At 43.2% G+C, this 23,630-nt stretch overlaps 1 protein-coding gene and 1 pseudogene across 1 annotated transcript; both read left to right on the top strand.

Annotated features, from left to right (window-relative positions):
• The first annotated feature begins 495 nt into the window (after positions 1-495).
• LOC144115366 (uncharacterized) lies at positions 496-8,678 on the top strand. Its single transcript, XM_077649721.1, has 2 exons — positions 496-4,871; positions 7,202-8,678. Exons 1-2 carry the CDS (start codon positions 4,826-4,828, stop codon positions 7,822-7,824), a joined length of 669 nt encoding a protein of 222 aa, XP_077505847.1. The 5' UTR covers positions 496-4,825; the 3' UTR covers positions 7,825-8,678.
• A 1,770-nt stretch (positions 8,679-10,448) lies between these two features.
• On the top strand, positions 10,449-21,714 carry LOC144120216 (uncharacterized; annotated as a pseudogene).
• Positions 21,715-23,630: the final 1,916 nt, after the last annotated feature.

Below are 23,630 nucleotides of genomic sequence, written 5' to 3'. Positions count from 1 at the left end.
CACATGTGGAAAAACCACAATATCTGAACTAGTATAATCAGTCAATGAATCAATTTAAAACTAAGTAGTAGTAATTAACAGTAATGACATTCTTGCAGATATTGTTCAGCAGGAGGTCCCAAAGCAAGGCATGTCAAGGGGCCTCTGAAAATTGACCAAAGTGTCATGGAAAGAGTAAAAAGGCATCCTCTGCATCAATTATAGTGTGGGCTGGTCACTTTTGGACTCTGTGAGGCATTGACTTGCTCTGGAATTCTCTTTGTGGACTTTCCTGCATATCACATGTGATGAAAGCTGGATGGCCAACCATCCCTTTTTAACAGTAAATACGTGAAAGCCTGCGTTCTCTTTTTTTAATCTCTAATGTGACACATGCTTAACACCCATGCCCATGGCGCTTGTTCATCACAACTCTTGTAGCATGAGCTGTGCTATCTCTGGAGATCCTGAGGAAAACCCACTTGTAGACGTGCATCAGGTTTCTGAAGACAGAAGAGGGCGGTCATGTCATTGGCAGTGCAAGCAATAGTGTTAAAATCCGTCCTATTGCATGTTGCATTGTAGTCCGTGTAGATCTGACATGTCCATAGGAGAAGGCGTCTCTTCCGACATTACTTTTAGATGCCAACTGACTCGCCACGGGTTATATCCTTTTGTTTTCATAAGTGGTCTCACCGTTTCAATACCAACGTTCGTTCCCCTTGTTTACGTCCGCATTGTCCTTCCAGCAGGCCGAAACTGTGTGCTGTTTAGGCAATGCAGCCTCCTCATAAGCTATCACCGCATTTTCTTTTTTTTTCGAAGGGGTTGGGGGGGGGCAGCCAGCGACACTTACCACTTATGCACCGCAGCATGTAAACCCATAGCGGAGGGTTCCGGAATAATTTTGATCACCTGGGTGATCTTAATGTGCAGTGACAGTGCACAGCATACGGGAGCCTTTTGTGCTTCGCCTCAATCGAAAAGCCACCGCTGCAGCGGTTGGGTTCGAACCTGGGGACTTTGGCTCAGTTGCCCAGCACACTAACCACTTAGCCACGGCAGCTGGTAAGCCCATAATGGAGTACTCGGGAATAATTTTGACCACCTGGCTGATCTTTAACGTGCCGTGACAATGCACAGCACATGGGCACCTACTGCGCTTCTTATTATCGAACTTTGGGCAGTTCAGGCATTTTTTCTGGTCTCTCGAAATCTAAATTATGAAAGTTTTCCTGCCTTTCATGGTATTAATGGCCCAATAAGTGTCAGCTCATGAATATCAAATTGTCACACATTTCATGCTCATGTTGCAGGGTCACAACTGATAGGCAGCTTGCAATCAACAGTGCCTTATGCACAGATGAAAATTTGCTGCTTCATAAGATATAGTTAATTTAGGTTCTCCATGTGATGTTCATAGTGTCTAGTTGTATTTAAACATGCCCATGGCAACCATGCTCATAAACTGTATGATGACACAAGCTGCATCAACATTAGCACAAAATTCGTATATCACTGGTTCCAGTTCTGCTGTGTGGTGCTTTACATATTCATTTCTGTGTGTTAGTCTGTGAGAAGAAGGTAAAGCTTCGGGGGAAGAAATCCATATGCCCATAGAGAATGGGGAATTGCGAGTGACTTGGGGAGTGTCACTTTTGCATGGTGTGTGCCAGTAAAAATGTGGTTCGTCTTTGTGCACCACCGCACAGTCAGGACAGATTCGGCCTTGTTCACTCCTTTACCTCTAAAGCTGCAGAAATGTATAGCCGCAATTGGAGACTAATTTGCTTCGGTGAAACCTGCCGGAGTTATTTTTTTAAGCCGGCTATTCAATGCGTGCATCTGCAAAACAAGTGGACGCAATACAGGCTGGAATGGTGGAAATGACAACCTATCTAATTTCATTGTGTGTGTGTGTGTCTTCAGCTGTGACCATATCACTAACTTGGTCTCCACTGAGCTTTCCACGCTTTGGTAGCATGCTTTACCAAAAGACTGCAGGCTCGTGGAGATCACACCATTCGCAGTTCTTGGATGTATGCATTCTTCTGTGTCCATAATCACATATCAAATTCAACAGTTAGTTGCTCGCCACCCACCCACTGGGTTGTGGAGAACCTGCCCAGTTTGTGTGTGTGCGCATACATGCACGCACACATGCATAGCAACCTGCCGACAGTGACAGGTTCGCAAGAGGTGGGAGAAGAGACCAGAGCATCCCAAGTCGCACTGATGGCAGCGCCTGCCATAGCAGGGCAGTAACACCTTGCTTAACAGCTCTGCCACTGCACCAGGAGTAGTACGGGGACTTCTAGGGATCTATGTATGTAAAGTTGAGAATGACGAATTTCTCATATCTGGACGTTAACCTGTTATAGCTATCTGAATAGCTACATCCCATCAACAGCCGAAAAGTGAAAAAGTGGTAGAGCACTTCAATCGCATTTAACCTTACTACGCTGAGTGTAAACTAGAGGAGGACCAATTCAACATATATGCTTATTAACTTAGTAACCCTCTTGCGTCCTACCCTTAAGGCGGGGATAAAGTGCCCATTCCAGTCTTTTTTCCAGTAGCAATACAGTGAAAGTTTTCTTCCAGCTTGTAGGCTTAGTCATGCAAGCACTTCTGTACATAACATGTGTAGGTAACAGCACTTTGCTACTGGGGTTCGAGCTTCATATCATGTTATGACTGCATATTATCGACTGTCCTTCCGAATTTCTTTCCTTGATGTGGTGGATCTAAGTTTTACCTTACCCAGGTGTCTGCGTCTAAAATCACATCTATGTTCCATAGATGCATCACACCACGGGTCTCGTATGTATGGGAGTTGTCTCTCTGCTGACGTGGGTTTATCACAAGATTAAATGTATTCTTGGGTTTTGATGGGTGCTGCTGAAACTCTAAGGGGCTATGGTGCCTCTTGATCACGCTAAACAATCTCTGGCTTACCCATGCACAAGTGTCTGCTGTTTAAACCCTGCTTTGTGTAACTGTCACTTTTCCTTGTGCACATTCTGCTTTTCTGTGTGTTATCTTGCAGGCAAATCAAACAATAGTCGGAGATGGTCTGCTAGATAGATGAACAACCTGCATGGACAACTGCTGCCAAACTATGCATATAATATTCTTAGGCTTACATCCTTTCCAACTGTATTATGTCTTATGCTCTGAATTTCTGTTGACTCTGCTAAGTTAGGCACATCAGAATCCTTCTGGGCAATTTGTGACAAGAAAATGAGAGGTCTAGATTTGGCAGAGCCTATATACTGCTGCAGACCATTTCAGAGTTTACAGTTACTGTTTTGTCTTTGGTTGGATTTGAGTTTTGTTCATCTTTTACTTTTGATTGTGCTAAGCTGTGTTGACTTTTTTTTTTTCAGCCGAGATAATCTGCTCATCCTGCAAGAAACGGGTTTAAAAAATACAAGGCTAAGAAAAGCAAATTGTTCCCATATTCCCCTAAGTACTTAATTAGTTAGGTGTCCTGGGAGAATTTCGGCGGAATGATCTTCTTGAGTGCTGCCAAAACAGATTCTACGTTCATTTATTCTCACATGTATGCATTTTCTTGGGATCTTAATCACACACCCAATATGGGGTGAGTTTTCTGCAGTGCTCAATACAATCGGGCAGCTTTACTATGACAGTCATGAAAAGGCAATGCTGTGTTATGTGCCGTGCAATTCCATATCTACTCTGGCGGATTATGGAGCTTGGTAGCGGCATTTTAACAGGCTGTCAAGTGTAGTCCTCCCTGTCACCTGCGACCCTTTTCAGACTATGATAAAATGTGCCCCTTTTCCAGTAAGAAAATCATTCCATTGTACCCAATGCATATCTCTCTTATAAGCACTGCTGCTCCACAGATAACTGTTATTACCCACCGTTTGAAGTTAACTATTCTTCTCTTGAAATCGACACTGTGATGCCAATTTATGATTGTTGAATCCATAAAACAGGCACTTCCGCTAATGGCAGTTGGGTTGTTTCCTTAATTTTTCTGTCTTTGCTCTACTTGACTTTTCAGAGCAATGTATGCCTGGGAATAGAATCTGCCAAGAATGAACCTTGCAAGCTGGTTCCAGCCCTTACTTTCTATGTGTCTTGCGGTTGAAAGGCTGTAAATTCACACACCCATTAGTAGTATTTGGTACTGCTTACGCATTAATCCATAAACCTGTGATGCCTTTCAAGCATGCAGGTGCCTGCTGCATTTTACATGCTCCACACACAAAGCATATAAACAATGTTGTTTTTCGGAGTCTCCTGCTTAGTCTGTTCTGCTTTGTTTAAATTTGCAGGCCTGAGGACCAGTATTAGAAGGACAGAGTGCATGCCTGAGGGAGAACCTTTAAAAGCAACCGGGCACTGTGAACTTGTGCAAAAACTTACCTTCATTTATTTGTACATGTGAATTTAGGTGCATCAGAATCCATCTGGCTGTGCCAAAAGAACTATCCCCACCAGCTGTGCTAAAAATATCACAGTTGACATTGCATTTTAGCATGTTAGAAAACATCTGTTTCAAAGTTTTGTTCTCATATTTTACTGCACAATGCCATGTGCACTTCTTTTTTCTTGTTCAGATCCTTTCATATTTGGTGCCTGCAGAAGTAACCAAATGACAATGTGCAGTCAGGTGTGGTTTTTGTGAATTCTCACTGCTGCTTTGTGCATTGTCATTTATATGAAAGCAGACAGGCACCTCTGCTTGTGGGATTTTTTTTCCTTGTAGTGACTCCTTTGTTCTTCATTATTTTGCAGGCCATTATTAAAATGCCAATGCATACAAGGTTCCAGAGGAAGAAACCTTCAATACGACGCCTGCCAAGCTTCTATGACTCCATTTCTTCATGCTCATCGCCTAGAAGATTGCATGTGCAGTAATTTCAGTGCATTGTGTCTATGGTCAAAGTGGAATCGAAATGGTTTTTATGTGTCTGAATCACAGGTATCTAAATAAGGGAAATGGGCATCATCCTGAAAGCAGAAATCTTGTTTATTGAACTTGTTTTGTAAACAATATATTTAGTTCTTTCCACAGGAATGACAACGGGTTTTGGAAAAGAGAGGGAATAATAGATGGCTGCACAGGGGTCTCTTCAGGGTTTGTGGTGCTGGGGGGGGATCTTTTTTCTTCTTGGCTCGAGTGTCGTGCAGCATAAACCATTGGTGCACAGTGGTTGAACAGTTTTCATTGAGCTCTAGGTGAGGTTCCCATGTGTCGTGGCACATACAGAGCATCTGACGCGCACAGCAATAAAGCAGACCCTCTGACCTGTGTACTCTTCATGAAGTGCACTTAGTAGTAGCAATAGTATTAGAATCACATTATTTGGTCACTCAGTATCAAGTGCGAAGAAAGGAGTAGGCCTGGTGCACAAGTACCAGTTGGTCTTGCAGTGATCCAAGGCAAGCCAAGCACTCCACGAGAATAAGGGGAAGGAAAGGCGAGTGTTCTGAATGGCCTGGGAGGGCATTCCAGGGGACAGTGGGTCAATTTGGCATGTTTTTCAGGGCAGTCATAACTTTCGGGAAATGTTGCACATTGGGTGTTTCAAAGCAAGATCACTTGATCGCCATTGTGAAACGTGTCATTATATATCTGAGTTGAAAATGCAGTTATGATGGATAATGTTTAGTCGCTCTCTTAAGCCTGCTATTTGATTCATTTATGCCATATGTGTGTGCCATATTATGTTTCCTTTTGTCTTTTTCACTCAAAGCAGAAATATCAAAGGTGAATATCGTATGAGTTGAAATTCAATTACCCTTTTGGTACATCTGTGTTTTACATAACATCAATTATTGTCTTGATTATTGTGCTGTACAGCCATGAATCTGCAAATTCTTGTTTATGTCATTCTATGTGACGGCACCACTTTTGTCTCCTTTGTCTGCTGGCTGGGGCTATGTAAAGACTGTAGCTATGCAAAGCCTGTTCTGTCAGTATCGTGTGGTGAATTCTACATGTTATTTTGTTTGTAACTGTTCGCTGGTTTAAAAGAATTTTTTGGCATTGCTGACGAGAACAGTGAGATTGCTTGTGGTTGATCACAGATGACTGACCTTCTTTCCTCATGCACATAGCATTACTGCACTGTCAAGACTATTTGTTCTGTGTGCATTTATCCTTGCTCTGACATCTTCCATGCTGTTTTGCGGTGTTTTTAATAACAGGCGATACTTGGCTGCATGAGGCGTACTGTGATGTAGAAACTCCTTAGTTTTCTGAATATACTGATTGCTGTTCTGAACATCTATAATTCATTATGTATGGATTTCAAGTCATGATGGTGCTGTGCCAGTGTGTTGTGTCGTTAATTGCATAACACACTCATGAGTTCATAGCCCGATAAGGCAGACTTTTACTGTCCTTCTCATGAATCCAGTAATTGTGCAAGCTAACAGGTCAGTAAAGTGTCTGTTGACTTGAATCCAATATGCCTGAATATTAAGCAATCATCAGTTTTTATGAGCATAAGTATACTTCTCTTCTGCTCATAGAACTAGAAGTCAGGAATATTTGCTTTGGGACTCCCTTTTTTATAAGCTCACCCTACTGAATTTGCACAGCTATTGTAAGAGATTGCATTTTGTATTTGCTGTCTGATGTATGTAACGCAAAATGAGCTGTGGCGTGTGTAGACTTGTCTCAGTGGATATAATCTTTCACATGCAGGCTTTCATCAGGGACAGCACACATAATGTACCGTATGTTCAAAAACTTGCCAGATTAAATCCTGCAGTTTTTCTCCTTAAGTTCTTGAAGGTTGACTTTCAAAGATCACTATGAAGGATATGGAATATTTATTTCCCTGAACTGTGGTGAATGACGGCGATATTTGCCTTCGATATTCTGGAACGTATTTTGTGTGATATGTGAACTACTGACTGAACTGTCACCCTTGTGAATTCTGTTTCCTGATGCGAAGACCTGTGCAGGGGCCATGGTCTCGTCAAAATTCTAGCCTTTAGCCTTGGCCTCCTCATAGACAGCCTAAATGTTCTCCAACCGCATGCAGAATTCACTGTAGGGATGTCTTGCTACTGGCCTGAATTCTTAAGGCTAATCTACTGAATAAAACTTTGTAAACATCCATAGCTGTTGATGAGAGAGTCCTCCGCATTCATCTCATATCCTTAGCTCCAAGTGAACTGTGGACTCTTGGTTCTTGTCTTTTACTGAAAGTATTCTACCTTTAAAATGCAGGTTCTATGGTCATCCAGACCGGACACGGTGCATCTCCTGGCCTGGATTTTTCCCATCTCAGCCATTGCATGGAATCTACTGCTGGCATTGGCAACCGCCAGAGTAAACCCACAGGAAAGCACCGCTACGAATGCACCCACTGCGACATGGAATTCAAAAAACACTCCAACTTAATGACTCATCTCAGAGTCCACACCGGTGAACGCCCATACCGCTGTGAGCACTGCGGAAAGAACTTTTCTGTCAAATTCGCCCTGCAACGCCACTTACGCACTCACACTGATGAACGTCCTTTTCGTTGTGACCACTGTGGTATCAGCTTTTCAGAAAACCGTGACCTAGTGGCACACCTGCACACTCACACTGGTGAACATCCGTATCGTTGTGACAAATGTGGTAGGTGCTTTTCAATGAAGAGCACCCTGGCGATGCACATTCGTACCCATACAGGTGAAAAGCCATATCATTGCCATCTGTGCCCCATGGTCTTTGCAGACCACTCAAACTTGCGGAGGCATGTGAAATCCCATAGGGGTGAAAAACCCTTCCATTGCGACTTGTGCCAAAAAACATTCTCTAGGAGGGAAGGTTTGAAACACCACAAGGATGTAATGCACAAATAGCAGTGGTCCATGATGCCTCTTACCAATATGTTTGCTAGCTACTGTTCTGTGTTGAAGCTAACGAGATTTTAGCTAAATAACCTGTGAAAGATGTTTGTGGTAGCAGCTTGCCGACTGATTGAATATGTATGTTTTAAATGTGCCTGCCGCTTCTTTTCATTGTGAAGTGGAATGCTAATTCACTAGAAAGGAAGCTTTGTTGTTTTGCACAAATGATTAAATGGTGCACTGTAGAACCAAAGGAAGGCATAATGATTCGTTAGCTGAGTTCGTCATATACTCGTTAGCCTGATTTTTGTAACTGCAGTGCACTGATGTAGGTGTTTTACCTGTTGGTTTTTCCTTGTGTGCTTTTTTTCACTGATGAGCCACGTAAAAATGTGGTGCCTCCTATTTTCCAAGCTTTTAGGGAAAGCACTGGGATAGGTTTGCTGAAGGAGACTCCATAGGGTCTTCCTGTGTTCTTGCTGAAATCTAAAGGCTAGATTTCATGTTATTGTCAACTCGATTTATGATTCACTTCAGAATATTATGAGTAGCCATTTGGCTTTCCAGTGCTGATCCTTGTGCCTGTTACGATTGTCATGTTGGTGGACTAGAACATGGAGAAATCCTGTCAGTCGATCTAATCCGCTGATAGCTGCCTGCCCCGTGGAATCTATGCATGATCCTTCATGATGGGCTCTGTGATGTCGTGCATGGGTCATCTTATAGATGGCAGCTGCATCGTGTTGCTTTGATGCAGCCCAGCTTTGTGCACTTCAGTGCAATTCTCTTTCATGTTTCCCAGAAAGGGCAGTATTACTTCTGTCATCTTTTGTGGAATTCACTCATGCATTTCTGCATTGTTCAAATGATAAATGTTGAAAAACCTTAAGGGACCTTCAGCATTTACCCAGAGCATTCAACTCTTGCTGCAGCACGTGTGTGCAGTCAGTGTAAGTGCCATTGTTTTTGTGTGTACAAAATAAACTTTCTGCTTTGGCATGTTGATTTTTACTGCCCAGAACATATTAGTGTTTGGCAAAGCTGCAATTTAGCAGAGGCTTTTAACAGAATAGCTTTAAAGCTCCCGTTGTACAGAAAATCTAAACTTTAGAGTCAGCGGTGTCGGGAGTGAAAAATTCCCGCAGAAGCAAGCTAGGTGGGCCACCTTGGTCATGTGACCTTCTGGAGTCGCCACCACCTTCTCACCGGATTGAAAGCAAACTGACAGCGCAAGAAATTATCAAGGAAATCAGAGATCAAAAACTCCTTTCAGAAGAAGGATCACAGGTGTTCACGTCTTCATTTTCAAGTGATATTCAGCAGCTTCTGAACAGAGCAGGCAACAAGCAAAAGGGTGTATACACACCCGAGCTCTGTGCGTACGCGCTGACTGCATTTTTATTCCCCGGCCGCGTATGACTACGTTGGGTCCAAATTCAATGATGCCCTTCATTCACAGCGGACACTTAGGCAATGGTATCGCTCAGTCCACGGAGCTCCTGGCTTTACAGATTAAGCATTTTGCTTCCTTCAAAAATTTACACAATCGCGGAATGAGCCATTCTACTGCGCTCTGATCGTGGACGACATGGCCATAAGAAAACATGTAGAACTTGTTGGAAACAAAATAGTCGGGTATGTGGACTTTGGAACAGGGCTAGATGATGACAGTATCCCTGAAGCGAGAAATGTGTGTGTGTACATGATTGTTGGTGTAAATGTCAGAATCAAGATGCCTGTCGCTTACTTTTTGATCGACACACTCACTGGTGCCGAGAGGGCGGAGCTGACTAAGCAGTGCATTGACAAGCTTGAGTCAGTGCATGCTAATGTCATCTCTCTTACATTTGATGGTGCCTCCTCTAACTTCACTATGGCGAAATGTTTAGGCGCTGAGCTTCTACAGTGTTCTCACCGGTTTTCTACAAGCTTTGTCAACCCGGCTGACTGCACCAAAAACATTCAGTTTATCTTAGATGCCTGTCACATGATTAAACTTGTGCGGAACTCATTGGCAACTCTAAGCCACCTTATTGACATGGAAGGAAATCACGTGAAGTGGGCTTATATACTGGCATTGGAGGCATTGCAACGTGGAGAAGGGTTGCGGCTTGGAAACAAGCTCACAAAGGTGCATGTCCAGTGGGAAAAGCAAAAAATGAAAGTACGATATGCAGTACAAGCGTTGAGTGCTTCAGTTGCTGACGCCTTGGACTTCTGCGAACAAGTGCTCAAGCTGCCACAGTTCAAGGGTGCCACTGCAACAGTTAAGTTCATTAGGCTTTTTGATCGCTTGTTCGACATCATGAACTCTCGAAACCCACTTGCAAGGTCCTATAAGGCACCTCTTCGCAAGCAGAATGAAGCCAACTGGAAGCTATTCTTTTCCGAGGCCCGTGCCTACATACAAGGGCTAAGAAACCCGGCAGGGCGTCCAGTAATAGAAGGGCTGAAGAAAACGGTTCGTTGGATTTTTGGTGTGCATGACCAGCATAGAAAAATTGTTCGATGAGCTTGTTCGCAAGTATCAGCTGAAATACTTGCTGACGCACAAGCTTAGCCAAGATCACGCCGAAAACTTCTTCGGGTCCATACGTGCACGAGGTGGTCATAACAACCCAACCGCTGCGCAGTTCATGGCTGCATACAAGCGTCTGTTGGTTCAGACAGAAGTGACTTCATCAAGCTCTGGAAACTGCTCCCAAGACGTAGTCTCAATTCTAAATCCAACAACTACAGGAGCCTTGGTAGGTGAAAGCAGCATGCTTACTGATATGCGCAGGTCATCAATCCTGCAGGCCGACGACCACAACTATACCTATCGCATTGACTGCCCAGAAAGCCTGTCAGCTTTTGTCGGTGCTGTAGTGCCGTACATTGCAGGTTTCGTCGTTCAGAAAGTTCGTTCAACGGCAACGTGAACTGTGCATCGCAGCCCTGCACTCGGATGAACTGGCACCTTTAATTAGGCAAAAGAGCCGAGGTGGACTAATTTCACCGTCACAAGACGTCGTTGGCCTGTGTGAAGCAGTTGAAAAAGGGCTGTGGTTGCTACAGGCAGAATATGATACTATTAAAATGGTGACTGTAAGATCAAAACACCTCATCCTTGAAGTCCTGGGCACCTGCACAGAGAAAAACTGGTTCCAGAAACTGGAGGACCACATCCTTGATCTTGATCCACTTGATAACCATATTTATATTTTGTGCAAAAAAATCGCTGAAGAATATATAAAAGTGAGAATACACCACATGACGAAAGAACGAAACCGTGAACTGCATCAGCAAAGCGAAAAAGCGCGAGCGCAGCTGCATTACGCTTTTCTCCTTAATATTTGTACAGTTACACTGCCTTTTACATGCCAGTTTTCTGCTAGCTGATGGAAAATAAATGTATATAACTTGAACCACTCGTTTTTGTTGCTCTCTAAATGCGAGCAACGTCATCTGCAGCGCGGAAAAGCACGAGCGCGGCAGTGCTAAGCTTTTCTGCTTAATATTTGAGCTGGAAAACTGCCTTGTACATGCCAGTATCCCTCTGGTTGACGAAAAATAGACGTTTAATACTAGAACCGCTTGTTAGCGTTGCTTTGTAAACGCGAAAAAGCGCGGCTGCGCTATGCTTTTCTCCTTAATAATTCCGCAGTTCAATATCCTTCATCACACCAGTTGGCTGCTATATTTGATGGGAGATAACCGTTTACAACCAGAAGCACTTGTTTTCATTGGTATCTGAATGCGAGCGCCTTCATGAGCAGCGCGAAAAAGTAGAAGCGCGGACAGGCACGGCTGCCTTTTGCCTCTGGTAAGATGGCCGCCGGCCGTTCGGCGCGGCTTCACCCTTGCCCATAGGCGCGATAGGCGGCTTCCACTCCAGCAAGTTTTATATATCCTCCTTGGGCGGACTCAAGGAGGTTATATATTAAAACTTTTTATATTAAAAGTTTTAATATAACCTCCTTGGCGGACTGTACTAGAAGCCATAGAGCTACTACTTCCAACACCTAGAAGCCGAGGGAAAGCGCCGCGATTTTCACACCTCTCCATTCTAGCCACCCTACCACTTCTTTTTCCAAAAAAGGGAGGCAATGAAAAAAAGAAAATTTTATGCTCGTAGTTTATCCCCTGTTGTTTTTTAAATTAAAAGGTATAGTTTTGTTTGTACCAAAATTTTAGTGCTGGCGCTGCGTACGCTGTTTGTTTACTTTTATTGCACTGACGCAAGCCCGGCAAAGGCATAGCAAAGCTGAGGAGCGCTCAATGAAAAGTGTTGTAAACGATGTTTGGCGCGTTATTCTTCCTGATTACTGTCCGTTTCTGGCTCCGCTGCGCCTGTCGTTTGCATTTTTTTTAGTTGCTTTCGATGCTAGTCAACCATAATATGGCTGTGGGCAGACCGACATCGCTGCAGTGCCGACGAACCTTGCACGCAATGAGCATCCTTTTGGTAAGTCCAGCAAGACGACTGGTAGTTTTGCGGAAGAAAAAGCTTGTCGGTGTTTAAAATTATTGATTGCTCGAATTTCAGCATACTTGAATGTCACGGTGGGAAGTTCGGTATCTGCCCTAGAAGGTACCGTACTGCGGCACGCTTAAACACGAACGCTCGTGCGCGTCTTCGATTGAGATTAGCACCGCTGGGTCTGAGACAATACTAGGCCGTTGGCAGGGCACGAGCTGCCTCCACCCTCCGCAAGCACACCGTGCAGCATCGTCTCGAACTCGGCGCCCATCGCTCAGAGGCTGTAATAACGGAGCAGGACGTGCAATCGAGCGTTCGTGTTCAGCGTTTCATCCGCAAATTGCTTCGTGAAATAGGCGGGAACGATTTATTTCGGAAGGTTAAATTGCACGCAACTGAGCGGCCTGCATATGAGCTTGTCTGCGCAGAACTTATGCCAGAAATTCTTTTACTTGAATTTAGCATGGTCATGATGCACGAGGCTTTGCGTAACAGTTCTCGAATCATCGAAACCAACGTTGGCTTTACACTCCCAAGCGACATTGGACGCAACATTTTGAGCTCCCATTTCAAGTGCGCGTCTCGGCATCTAATTTAATGCATGATCAGCGTATGGTAGCAGCTTGCCGACTAAATGAAAATGTAGGTTTTAAATGTGCCGGCCGCTTCTTTTCATTGTGAAGTGGAATGCTAATTCACTAGAAAGGAAGCTTTGCTTAAATGGTGCACTGTAGAACGAAAGGAAGGCACAATGATTCGTTAGCTGAAGGCATCACATACTCGTTAGCCTGATCTTTGTAACTGCTGTGTACTGATGTAGGTGTATTAGCTGTTGGTTTCTCCTTGTGCATTTGTTTTACTAATGGACTGAACAGAGCCACGTAAAAATGTGGTGCCTACTATTTTCCAAGATTCTAGGGAAACCACTGAGATAGGCTTGCTGAAGGAGAATCCATAGGGTTTTCCTGTGTTCTTGCTGAAATCTAAAGACAGTAGATTTCATGTGATTGTCAACTCGATTTATGCCTAATTCACTTCAGAATATTGTGAGTAGCCATTTGACTTTCGAGTGCTGATCCTTGTGCCTGTTAGGATCCCCATGTTGGTGGGCTAGAGCATGGAGAAAGCCTGTTGGTCCATCTAATCTGCTGATAGCTGAACCTGCCCCAAGGAATCTATGCATGGTCCAACATGATGGGCTCTGTGATGTCGTGAATGAGTCATCTTATAGATAGCAGCTGCATCCTGTTGCTTTGATGCTGCCCAGCTTTGCGCACTTTGCTGCAATTCTCTTTCATGTTTCTCAGAAAGGGCAGTATTAATTCTGTTCTGACATCTTTTGTGGAGTTCACTCATGCATTTTTGCATTGTGCAAATGCTAAACGTCGAAAAATCTGAAGGGACATTCAGCATTTAACCAGAGCATTCAACCCTTGCTGCAGCAGGTAAGTACCTGCAATCAGTATAAGGAATATTTTTTTTTTTGGGGGGGGGGGGGGAACTGCAGCAGTGTCCTAGTCGTTTAAGCATCCGCCTCGCATGCGGGAGGCGCGGGGTTCCATCCCCAGTGCCGCTGGGTACCCACCGGTGATACGATGGGTGCAAGCTTTCCCCTGCCTGGTGCTCAGCTCCTTTAGTGTGAAATGCTTGGAAAATGGGTCTTTGACCCCACCGTGAGAAAAAGAAAAAGCCTTGTGCCCTGGCGCTCTTTGGCCACAGATGACCTTGTGCCATAAAAATTCAACATCAATTATTTTGGCGTGTACAAAATAGTTTTCCCTCCTGCATGTTGATTTTTACTGTTCAGAACAAATTAGTTGCTGTTAGGTAAAGCTGCAATTTAGCAGAGGGTTTCAGCAGAATAGCGTTCAAGCTCCCGTTCTGCAGAAAATCCTTCAGAGTCAGTGATGTCAGGAGTGAAAAATTTCCGCAAAAGCAAGCTAGGTGGGCCACCTAGGTCACTTGACCTTCTGGCGTTTCTGGCGTCATCACCACCTTCTCACCAGATTAAGAGCAAACTGACCACCATGGCAGGTGGCAATTGAATGAATGATCGGGAAGAACAACCTGGGTCGCACAAGCCCCACCAGAGGCAGCACCTGCCATCGTACGGCAGTGGCGCATCGCTTAACCGGTACACTGCTTTTCCAGGAGTGATGTGAGAGTCCCGTGGATCTATAAATGTAAAGTCAGGAATAACCACTTCCACATATATGGCGATTTGCCCATTAACCCTATTGCGTAATACCCTTAATTGCCCTTACCCTTAATGTCATACCCTTATCGCTAAAAAAGCTGTCTAACCACAAAAAATGCCTGCTTCATTCTGCCAAAATGTAATTCTGTACATTGGTGTGATATATATAATTTTTGTGCTTCTCAATTTAAAACCGCTCTAAAACAAGCTAAGGAATCATTTTGAAGTCACACTCTTCCATTGTTGTGACTTAATAATGCTAAACAATTTTAGAATGTTGGTAACAAATATTTATAACTTTACAATTACCCTAAAAAATTCAGGTGGCCAGGTAATATCAATAAAATAGGCCTGGATGTTCTTAACGTTTAAGGGTGCGTTTAAAAACAATTTAGATATCGCATATCCTCAATATCCATCCTGTAATTTTTCTAATGAACCCTATTATTGTAGATCCTACCGCATTTGAAGAAATAATTGAACATCTCAAGATGTTATCTTAATGTGATTAGGTCAACACCAAGTCTAAACATCTAAAAAATATGAGTTTATAGTGCTAATATTCTTTGTAAGCTATTTGAGCAATCTCTTGAGTTTGGTTTTGTCCCCACTGATTGGAAGGTGGGCAAGGTAGTTCTATTAAACAAGTATGGAGACAAACATTCTTCTACTAACTACCAAACCATTTAATTTGTTAGCATCCCCTGTAAGATCATGGAACATGAAATCTGCTCTCATCATCCAAGTTCCTTAGTGTCAAATTTCTTTTCCAGTCATTTGCAGTGAATGTTTCATACAACATTTTCATGAAAGGCACAGCTTCTTTGTATTGCACGCGATCTGCATTTCATTCTTGACCAGGGTACTTGGCAGACTGCACACTCTTCAACTTATCAAAAGTCTTTGGCAGAGTTTCGCAACAATTACTGGTTTTCAAATTCAGTGACTTCAATCTCGACTGTAATGTTGTTTTGTGGCTATAGTCTTTCCTCACTGGTCGTTCTCAATTTGTGACTGCAAATCACACTACCTCCCGTCCCTCGCCAGTGGGCTCAGGCATTTCCCAGGTTTCTCTTCTAGGGCCCCTACTTTTTCTTGGTTATGTATATGATTTGCCTACTAACGTTGCTTTTTCTGTGTCTTGCTGTTGACTGTGTTATCTACCATGAAATTAAGTGACACTCGCGCTTCTCTTCTTCAGTTTGATATTAACCATGCTTTGGAATGGTGTAACACATGCCGCCTGGAATTTAATATTACAATACTAACCAGAGTTTAACTCCGCTTAAAGCGATGTGGGACATGTGAAAGCATGGTGACATAATTTGTGACGCTGTAATCAATACCATAACAACGAGATACCTTAAATCTCGAAGCTATGAACAGCTTTTCCAGGGGTGGCCTGCACCAAATTTTTGATAAAGACCCAGGTCAAATTTGGAGGTTGCCGTTGTGTCAGGCATGCTGAATTATAGTTGGACATCGCTTTTGGTCCAAATCGGCCGAGGTCAAATTTTGGGGTTGCATCTTTTGTTATTAGTGGCTTTTTTATACATAGGAAGAAAAAATGTTGCTCTCCACGGCATCTCCCATTGAAAGCTGAAGCTCCTGAGCTGTGGCTCATTGGCAGGGCCAAATTTGGAAGTTGCCATCCTGTCAGGCACGCCCAGTTTGGTTGGTTAGATCGGCCTTGGTCTAGCTTTGAGGATGGCCCAGACCAAATTTTGGAAATGACGTGGGCCAAATTTGGAGGTTGCCATCATGCTGGACATGCTCAATTGTAATTGTACCTCCGTTTTGGTCTGAATCATCCAAGGTAGGTCAAATTTCGGGGGTCACCTTGGTCAAATTTTTGCGATAGTCCCTGCCAGATTTGGAGGTTTCCATCATGTTGGGCACATCTATTTTTGGCTGCGTATCTTTTCTGGTCCAAATGGTCAAATTTTGGCAGTGCCCCGGGCAAAATTTGGATGCCGTATTGTGTCGGGAATACCCAAATATGGTTGGTCAGGTCAGCCAAGGTCAAATTTCTGGGGTGGCAAGCCAAATTTCAGAAACTGCCCGAGGGAAATTTGAAGGTCACTATTGTGCTGGGCACACTCAGTTATGATTGGACATCAATTTTGGTCCAACTTGACCAAGATCAAATTTTGGCGGTATCTCAATCGAAATTCTTGCTGCTTGGTATCACAGTTACTATGGCAATGAGCGATGCACAAGCAAGACGAACGTGCTAGATTTTTGCTCTGCTCTGAGGTTTGTCATAGTGTTTGCACATTAATAAGAGTGAACACATGCGTGTTTCTCAACTTGACATTATAACAGCCTCTTACGAACAATAATACCCCTCTTGAACACCTCTCATCGTACAAATACCTCGGTGTGCATATAACTTCTCGCCTCTCTTAGAAACTGTGTTTTGAATTTTTTGCTAACAATGCCAACCGTATGTTAGCGTACCTGTGTCGAAATTTTTACCTTTTCTAGTTCAGTAAAATTCCTTTATAAAACTCGTTCGATCTAAATTGCAATATGCAGCATCAGTTTGTGACAGATGAATAGAATTTGAATTTGTACAAAACTAGGTGTTCCCATTGATACTTTTCAGTTATTGCTGTAGCTCTAGTGTTATCATTATGAAGACTACATTATTGTGTCCTTGCCATATTTGTCTTGCTATATTCTTTTTTTTGGTGCCTTTTCGTGGTAATACATTTTTTTGCTCCACTCTATGGTATTCAGTGTATGTTGTCACACTCCCTTCTGTAGTGTCTTTAGGCCCTGAGGGTGAATAGATAAATTATGATGGCACACACAGGTTGCTGTTTTGATAAGTTTTCGCCAGCACTATACTTGATCTTTCATTTTAGGGGAGGTGCAATCTAATTATCTGGCTGTGCCAGTATTGTGACTATTACATGGTGCAAAGAGCTCGTATTCAAGGTTCATAGGACTTGGCTTGCAAACAATGGTTATGTGGTGTCTGTTTTCAGCTTATGTATTGTATTGTAGCATGACCATAGTATTGCTATGAATTCTGTCACGTTTATTGTCTTAACATTATTGTCTATCGCCACCAGCAGATAGCCCTATCACGCTTTTTTCTCCACACGGGGTGAGTTTTCTCGCATATGGCTGTTGAACAATACCGGATGATTGGTTATTATTTGCGATCGTGTGTGGCCAATTCTTCCCCTTTAAGGCCTTCTTGTAAAGATGCGTGCCTATCACCAGAAATATTCCCAGTTGTGCTCAATAAACTCTTCATTAAATTACGACTGACAGACTCAGTAATTTCAGTCCTGACAGTTTTTTTAGAAGATAGTTGTTTTCAATTCTTTGTGGACAGTCTTCTCCAGCAAAGAATTTGAGTTCTGCACCAGCCTGCATGCACATTATCTACGTTGGTCTCGCTGCCAGTTGCTACATGATGGCAAGTCTGACAAGTACACATGTACGCGTTGTCAAGCTTTAAGAAACCATATACCATGTTTTGCTGGAAAAAGAAAAAAGAGCTTGGCTTTTTTTAAAATATAGGCTGCTCTGAAGGTCAAGATCTTCACTATAATCTCTCTAGTTGGATTAACATTGAAGGGGTCCTAATGAACTAAAATTGGTTAATGCGCTTGGTAGTTCCTGGTTTTATTTATTTATTTAGTACATACTGTTGGCCTCACTTTGAGGCCATAACAGGATCGGGTTTATATACATATGAAAAAGTGCGAAAGAAAAAGAAAAAAGGAAGAAACAGCAGAGAAGGATGCAAATAAAGCCAAGGTTGCAATGGTTGGTACAAAGGAGGTTAACTTGGCTGCCTTAGGCGATATATAACCATTCTTGTGATATTTGTGACTTATCTTGAGGTGCATTTTTTTCTACCGTTCATGAAAAGCAATGGATGGGAAGAAGGATAGACACTACCTTCATCAGACCAGTCACCAACGTGCGCTATAGCACGTGTTGAAGAGGTCAACACTGAATTTTACGGACCCAATTTTTTTTCCCGCACAATGGAAAGTTTACTTATCTAAGGTGCTTGATCCTGCAATGGTGTTGTTCGAAACGGTGTAAAGAATTTTTACCGAGATTTGTTAAATCAGAGCATGGACTGGTTTTTATCTATCCCGATGCTGGAAGCTATGGTCAGCTAAGCACAGTGGTGATTGCATGCATGTTGGCAAAAATGCCGTGTTAAAAACTAAAACAATTCTCACCCGCCAGAGAGTAAGAAGATATCTTTAATAGCATCCATTTTAGTTTCCACACTCAAAGCTGTTATGGCAGAGTGATGTACCTCTTGTCGACAAAAGTTGTAGTAGACTGTGGTTGCCGCTTCATGCACGAAATTCAAGACACTGTATTGGCATCTAGTTACAAAAGCTAAAGGCAAATGGTCGACAATGCGAAGGGAGATTTGGTTTTTGTTGAAGGGCACACTAGAGAGTATGAACTATAATAACACATAAACACTCAAAAGAAAGAAGGCTCCACATTAAAAACAGATAAGTGGCATTTTACTGAGTTGTGGTCTCTTGGTGGGCTGCACTGATAATGTCAGCTACTGCATTAAACTGTGCTTTGTGTAATTGCGGCTTTCCCTTATGTATATTCTCATTTTATGTGTGTTATTTTGCAGGCAAATCAAGATAAGGTCTCGTTGCTGGAGGAACCACCTGTATGTACAGCTGCTGCAAACTATGTAGATATCTTCATGCTCATATCCTTTTGAACTGTGTATCTGGCACTGTTTAATTTCTAGTGACTGTATCCTATGTTGGGCACATCACAATCCTCCTGGGTAATTTCTGATAAGAACACAAGGGGTCTTCATTTGGTGGCACCTGTATGTGGGTTGCAGACCGTTTTCGCGCCTACGTTTACGACTTTTTGTTGCATTTCTTTCCAGTTCATTGATTTTGCTTTTGGTGAGTCTTTTGCAGTTAAGATCATCTGCTGTGCCACAATAAACAGGGGTTTCAAACGTACAGGGCTGAGAAAAGCAAATTGTTCCTATATTCCTCTGAATACTCAATTGCATGTCCTGGGAGAATTGCGGCCGAATGATCTTGGGTGCTGGCAAAACAGACGCTGCGATTTATTCTTACGTATATACATTTTCTTGGGATCCTAATCACACACACCCAATAAGGGAGCGAGTTCGCTGAAGCATTCGATGTAAGCAGGAGCATGAAATGCATGAAAATGCAATGGCTGCAGTATCTGCCGCGCCGTTTTGGGTCCACACTTGGGTACACACTTGGAACTTATTAGAGCTACTACAACAGGCTTTCAAGCTTAGAAATCTTATGATCCATAGCGCAGCAACAAAACGGGACAAACACAAGCGCTTGTGTTTCTCCCCTGTTTTGTTGCTGCGCTATGGATCATAACGCATACCCACTAGCCCGAACCATCACCTTGTTAGAAATCTTCCCTGTCACCTGCATCCCTTTTCCATTGTGATAAAATATATCCCTTCTCCAGTAAGAAAATCATTCTCTTGTACCCTTTGCACAACTGTATCTTAAAAAAGCACTGCTGCTCCACATATAACCACTGCTACCCATGGCTGTTAAAGTTAACTAAGTGCCTTTTGAAATCAACCCTGGGATGCCAGTTTATTTTTGTTGAAGCTACAGAATGCATATGAACTTCCGCTAGTGGTAGTTTTTTTTTGTCTTTGTTCTACTTGACTTTGCAGATCAGTGTAGGCCAGGAAATAAAAGCTCCCAAGAATGGACCTTTCAAACTGCTTCCAGCCCTTACTTTCTAGGTTCTTTGTTTATTCAAAGAGTGTTACACTCCTGTCACACGGTGAGTTTCAATGGCCATCGAGTCAAGGGTCTTCGAAATTCTCAATCGCCGTCGAACTCGGAGTTGTGTCGCTGCTACACGACAAATCTCAATCTCCATTGAAATGGTTCTTGTGTCTTACGCCAAGCTTATGTGGTGCCACAATCGCTACTTTGGATTTTGCAAAAATAACAAAAATATTTGCTAAATGTATACTAAATGCTTGAATGCGCGCATGTTGTTTAAAACCCCTTTAATTGCATGTACGCGACGGACAGATGCAGACACTGCTGTAGCAACTCTAATACAAGATGAGCCAAAACCAAGGCAGTCTAACAGCGTAGGAGCGCTGCTTCGTCAGGCTTAAGACCTGGGAAATCACCTTGATATCTGAAAAACAAGAGCTATTTGTCTCATGAAACTTTATGCAAGGGTAAGAATGGGCAAATCGAAGGCGAATACAACAGCTTAGGACACGATATTGCTTTGAGGGATTAGCGACGAAGCGGCTATCGCTGTGAAGCGGGCGGGCAGGGCGCCGTCATGTTGTCAGCGCTAAGTACGTAAGCAACGCAGAGACCGCAATGCAAAATTAATGCACTTGAAACCTGTCTGATACAATTTTAAAATTATTGTACAGACTTGCATTAAATTTGAGTCTAATAATGTTTGTTCATGCTTTTCTCCCGTTAATGTGTTATGTACGAAAGTGTGCTTGGCGCCGCTCGAAGCAACACTAGCAGCCTTGGGCAGCACTCGAAGGCCCTCGAAATCTCGATGGAGTTCCGCGCTGCTCCGTTGACTCGATAGACTATTGACTCGATGGCCATTGAAACTGCCCGTGTAGCAGCGCTCGTTCGCCTTTGAGTCGATAGGCTATCGGTTCGAGGGCCTTTGAAATGCCCGTGTGACAGGGTTATTAGAGACAGGAATGAATGGGGACAAATACCATATTACCACGATTGTAAGCTGGCCTATTTTTCAAAATTAGAAAATCCTAAGTGGGGGGTCAACTTAAAATCGAAACCAAAGCATCGCACCCTAAATAAAGGCGAGACAAATGAGATATTTGAGGCATGCTACAGCGTGGTTGCATTTTTGCTGCGCGGCTCCGCCGCATCGCTCTTGGTGCGCTCCTTGAGGAGCTGCTTTGTCAACGCGCAGAGCCAGCATCCCCACCCCGTGTGTGGCGGCCAATGGTGGCAGTCGATAAGCAGCAAACTGGCACCAGCCCACTGCCCACACATAGCCACAGATTGCGCCTGCTGATAAGCGGTGGCGGCCCAATAATGCATTCGCTTTCTGGTCTTTCTTTTTACTTTCAACCACGCACTCAGTGCTCAAGGAAGCATCGATAGTTGATGGAAGGGCTGCTGTTACAATCGTGGTGGCACCCTCACTTGGAACTGCATCGGCGCCGGGGAGAGTTAATGGCCGATGGAAGAGCTGACGCCGCTCACGCGTAGTTTCTCCTGACCGGCGCTCGTTCACGACTACATTCAAGATGGCTTTCATTCTTTATGCTTACAAAACGAACTGTGTGCCAGGCCGCAAGTTCGATGTTCGCAACGGGTGATACAGGTTTGCCAGCTGTAGCGAGGCAAAATTTTCAGCATTTCCACGGGATGTCGTGATATGGCTGTTTGCAAAGTGCGGGATTTTGCTGCACGACGATGTTAGAACTACGAGCTGTGCGACCACGGCGGCTGTGTGAGGGCGATGGCGCAAGTGTAGACGCGAGTTGTCCAGTGACAGATACTTTTTCGTTTTGGAATGTGCCCACGGGTGCTCCCACGCACGGCAGCCGATAGCAGCTGGTGAAAAGGGGAGACAGCAGGATAGTGCTATCGTGTTCTATTAATAAAAGCCAGGTGTAAACGACCGCCAAGTTTTTTCTTTTTTTCAGAAATGTGATTTTGGGGGATCGACTTATATTCAAGTCGACTTACAATCATGTAAATACGGTAGATTTTCAGCCTCAAATTGATGCGTCTTGTTTTAGTTTGCAGGTTTCAAGAGTTTTGTGTTGTTTGGAATGAAAACTAACAAAGTTCACCAAGATCTCCATCGCTGTTTCTTAGCGGATTATGTCTGCTGGATGTAAATGCTGTAATATTTGTAGGCTGTTAGGTCCACACCATTTTTATCTATTCTGGTTGTCAAAATATCAGCTGTTTGTGATCATTTCACTTTGATTCAGCGATATTTGTGTTGGTGATCCTTGAAAAAGGCTTCTCTATTCTTGTAAGGCGTCCATGATAATAAGCTGCTATGGTCTATGGTTATTGAAATAAATAATACTGTATGTACTGCAGACGAAAAACGTAATCTTGTAGTGTATTGTAACGCTCCTAATTTAGATCAGTTGTGTGAAATTGCCTAGTACACATGAGCATTTATTGCATTTGCCAGTACAAAATGTTGAATGTGTCCTGGCTCTTTGTAAAACTCGCTTACTTGGCATATTGTCGATTAAAATTCAAAAGCAGTGCAGTTCTTTGGTTAGCCTGCTTCTTCAAAAGGGTGCTGTTTTTTTTTACTGTCATACTTCAAACATCCTTAGACATCATTGCGCCTTGGATCTAGGACAAAATTCCTATTGCTGTCTTGAGCTCTGAGTGCTTTTCCTCACAGCAAAGCCATTCTGTCTGATGGCATTGCTTTAACAGTGGCACACCAACTTGTAATAAAGGAGTAATTACTCCTTGGCATCCACCTGAGCAGAGCCTTTAGCTAGAAAGGAATGCTATACAGCCTGCACAGAAATCTTGCAGTTAAAGAAATATTCGTCTTTGTCCAGGGTTTGAACCTGGGACTGCCGCTTCTCTCCGACAGTCGCTCTACCAACAAATTTTTCCTTAACTACGAGGCATCTGTAGAAGCTGTACAGCTTTCCTTTCTAGCCGTAAGGCTGCGCTTGTGTCGATGCCATTGAGTAATAACTTCCTTATTACAATCTGGTCTACCTTGGGGGATTCCCCTCAATCATTTGACCGTGTCAGATTTGTTGGTTGGTTTGGAGAAAATTTATGAATTTTTTGTTCTCCCAAAAACCGCCCTTTTACATACACATGCCCTTGCATGCATTCATTCTATTAATGAACTATCATAACCTTCTCTGTAAATTAAGAAAAGATAACAGTTTTTGTATTTGTTGCACATTGTGCAGTCCTGTTAATGTTTTACACTGGTATTCTTTGAAGCTCGCACACAGCTGCACTGCATGTGCTGCCTGTACCTTTGCAGCTAATTCTTTCTGAGTAGCATTGTGGAGCGTACACACAGCTTTTGATCTCATCGATTTCATTCAGACACTATAAAACGCATACTCATGCGGAATGATTTGTAGATTGCGACAGGTGATTC

The sequence above is a fragment of the Amblyomma americanum genome, chromosome 1 (assembly GCF_052857255.1).
Source record: "Amblyomma americanum isolate KBUSLIRL-KWMA chromosome 1, ASM5285725v1, whole genome shotgun sequence".
Lineage (NCBI taxonomy): Eukaryota > Metazoa > Arthropoda > Arachnida > Ixodida > Ixodidae > Amblyomma > Amblyomma americanum.
This window is presented reverse-complemented; position numbering and strand designations above follow the sequence as displayed.

What these genes read in the sequence shown, in the direction of transcription:
- LOC144115366 (XM_077649721.1), top strand. Translation starts at nt 4,826, where the DNA reads ATGACTCCATTTCTTCATGCTCATCGCCTAGAAGATTGCATGTGCA. An exon ending in CCTAGAAGATTGCATGTGCA is followed by an intron (nt 4,872 to 7,201) that starts GTAATTTCAGTG and finishes TTTAAAATGCAG; the next exon opens with GTTCTATGGTCATCCAGACC.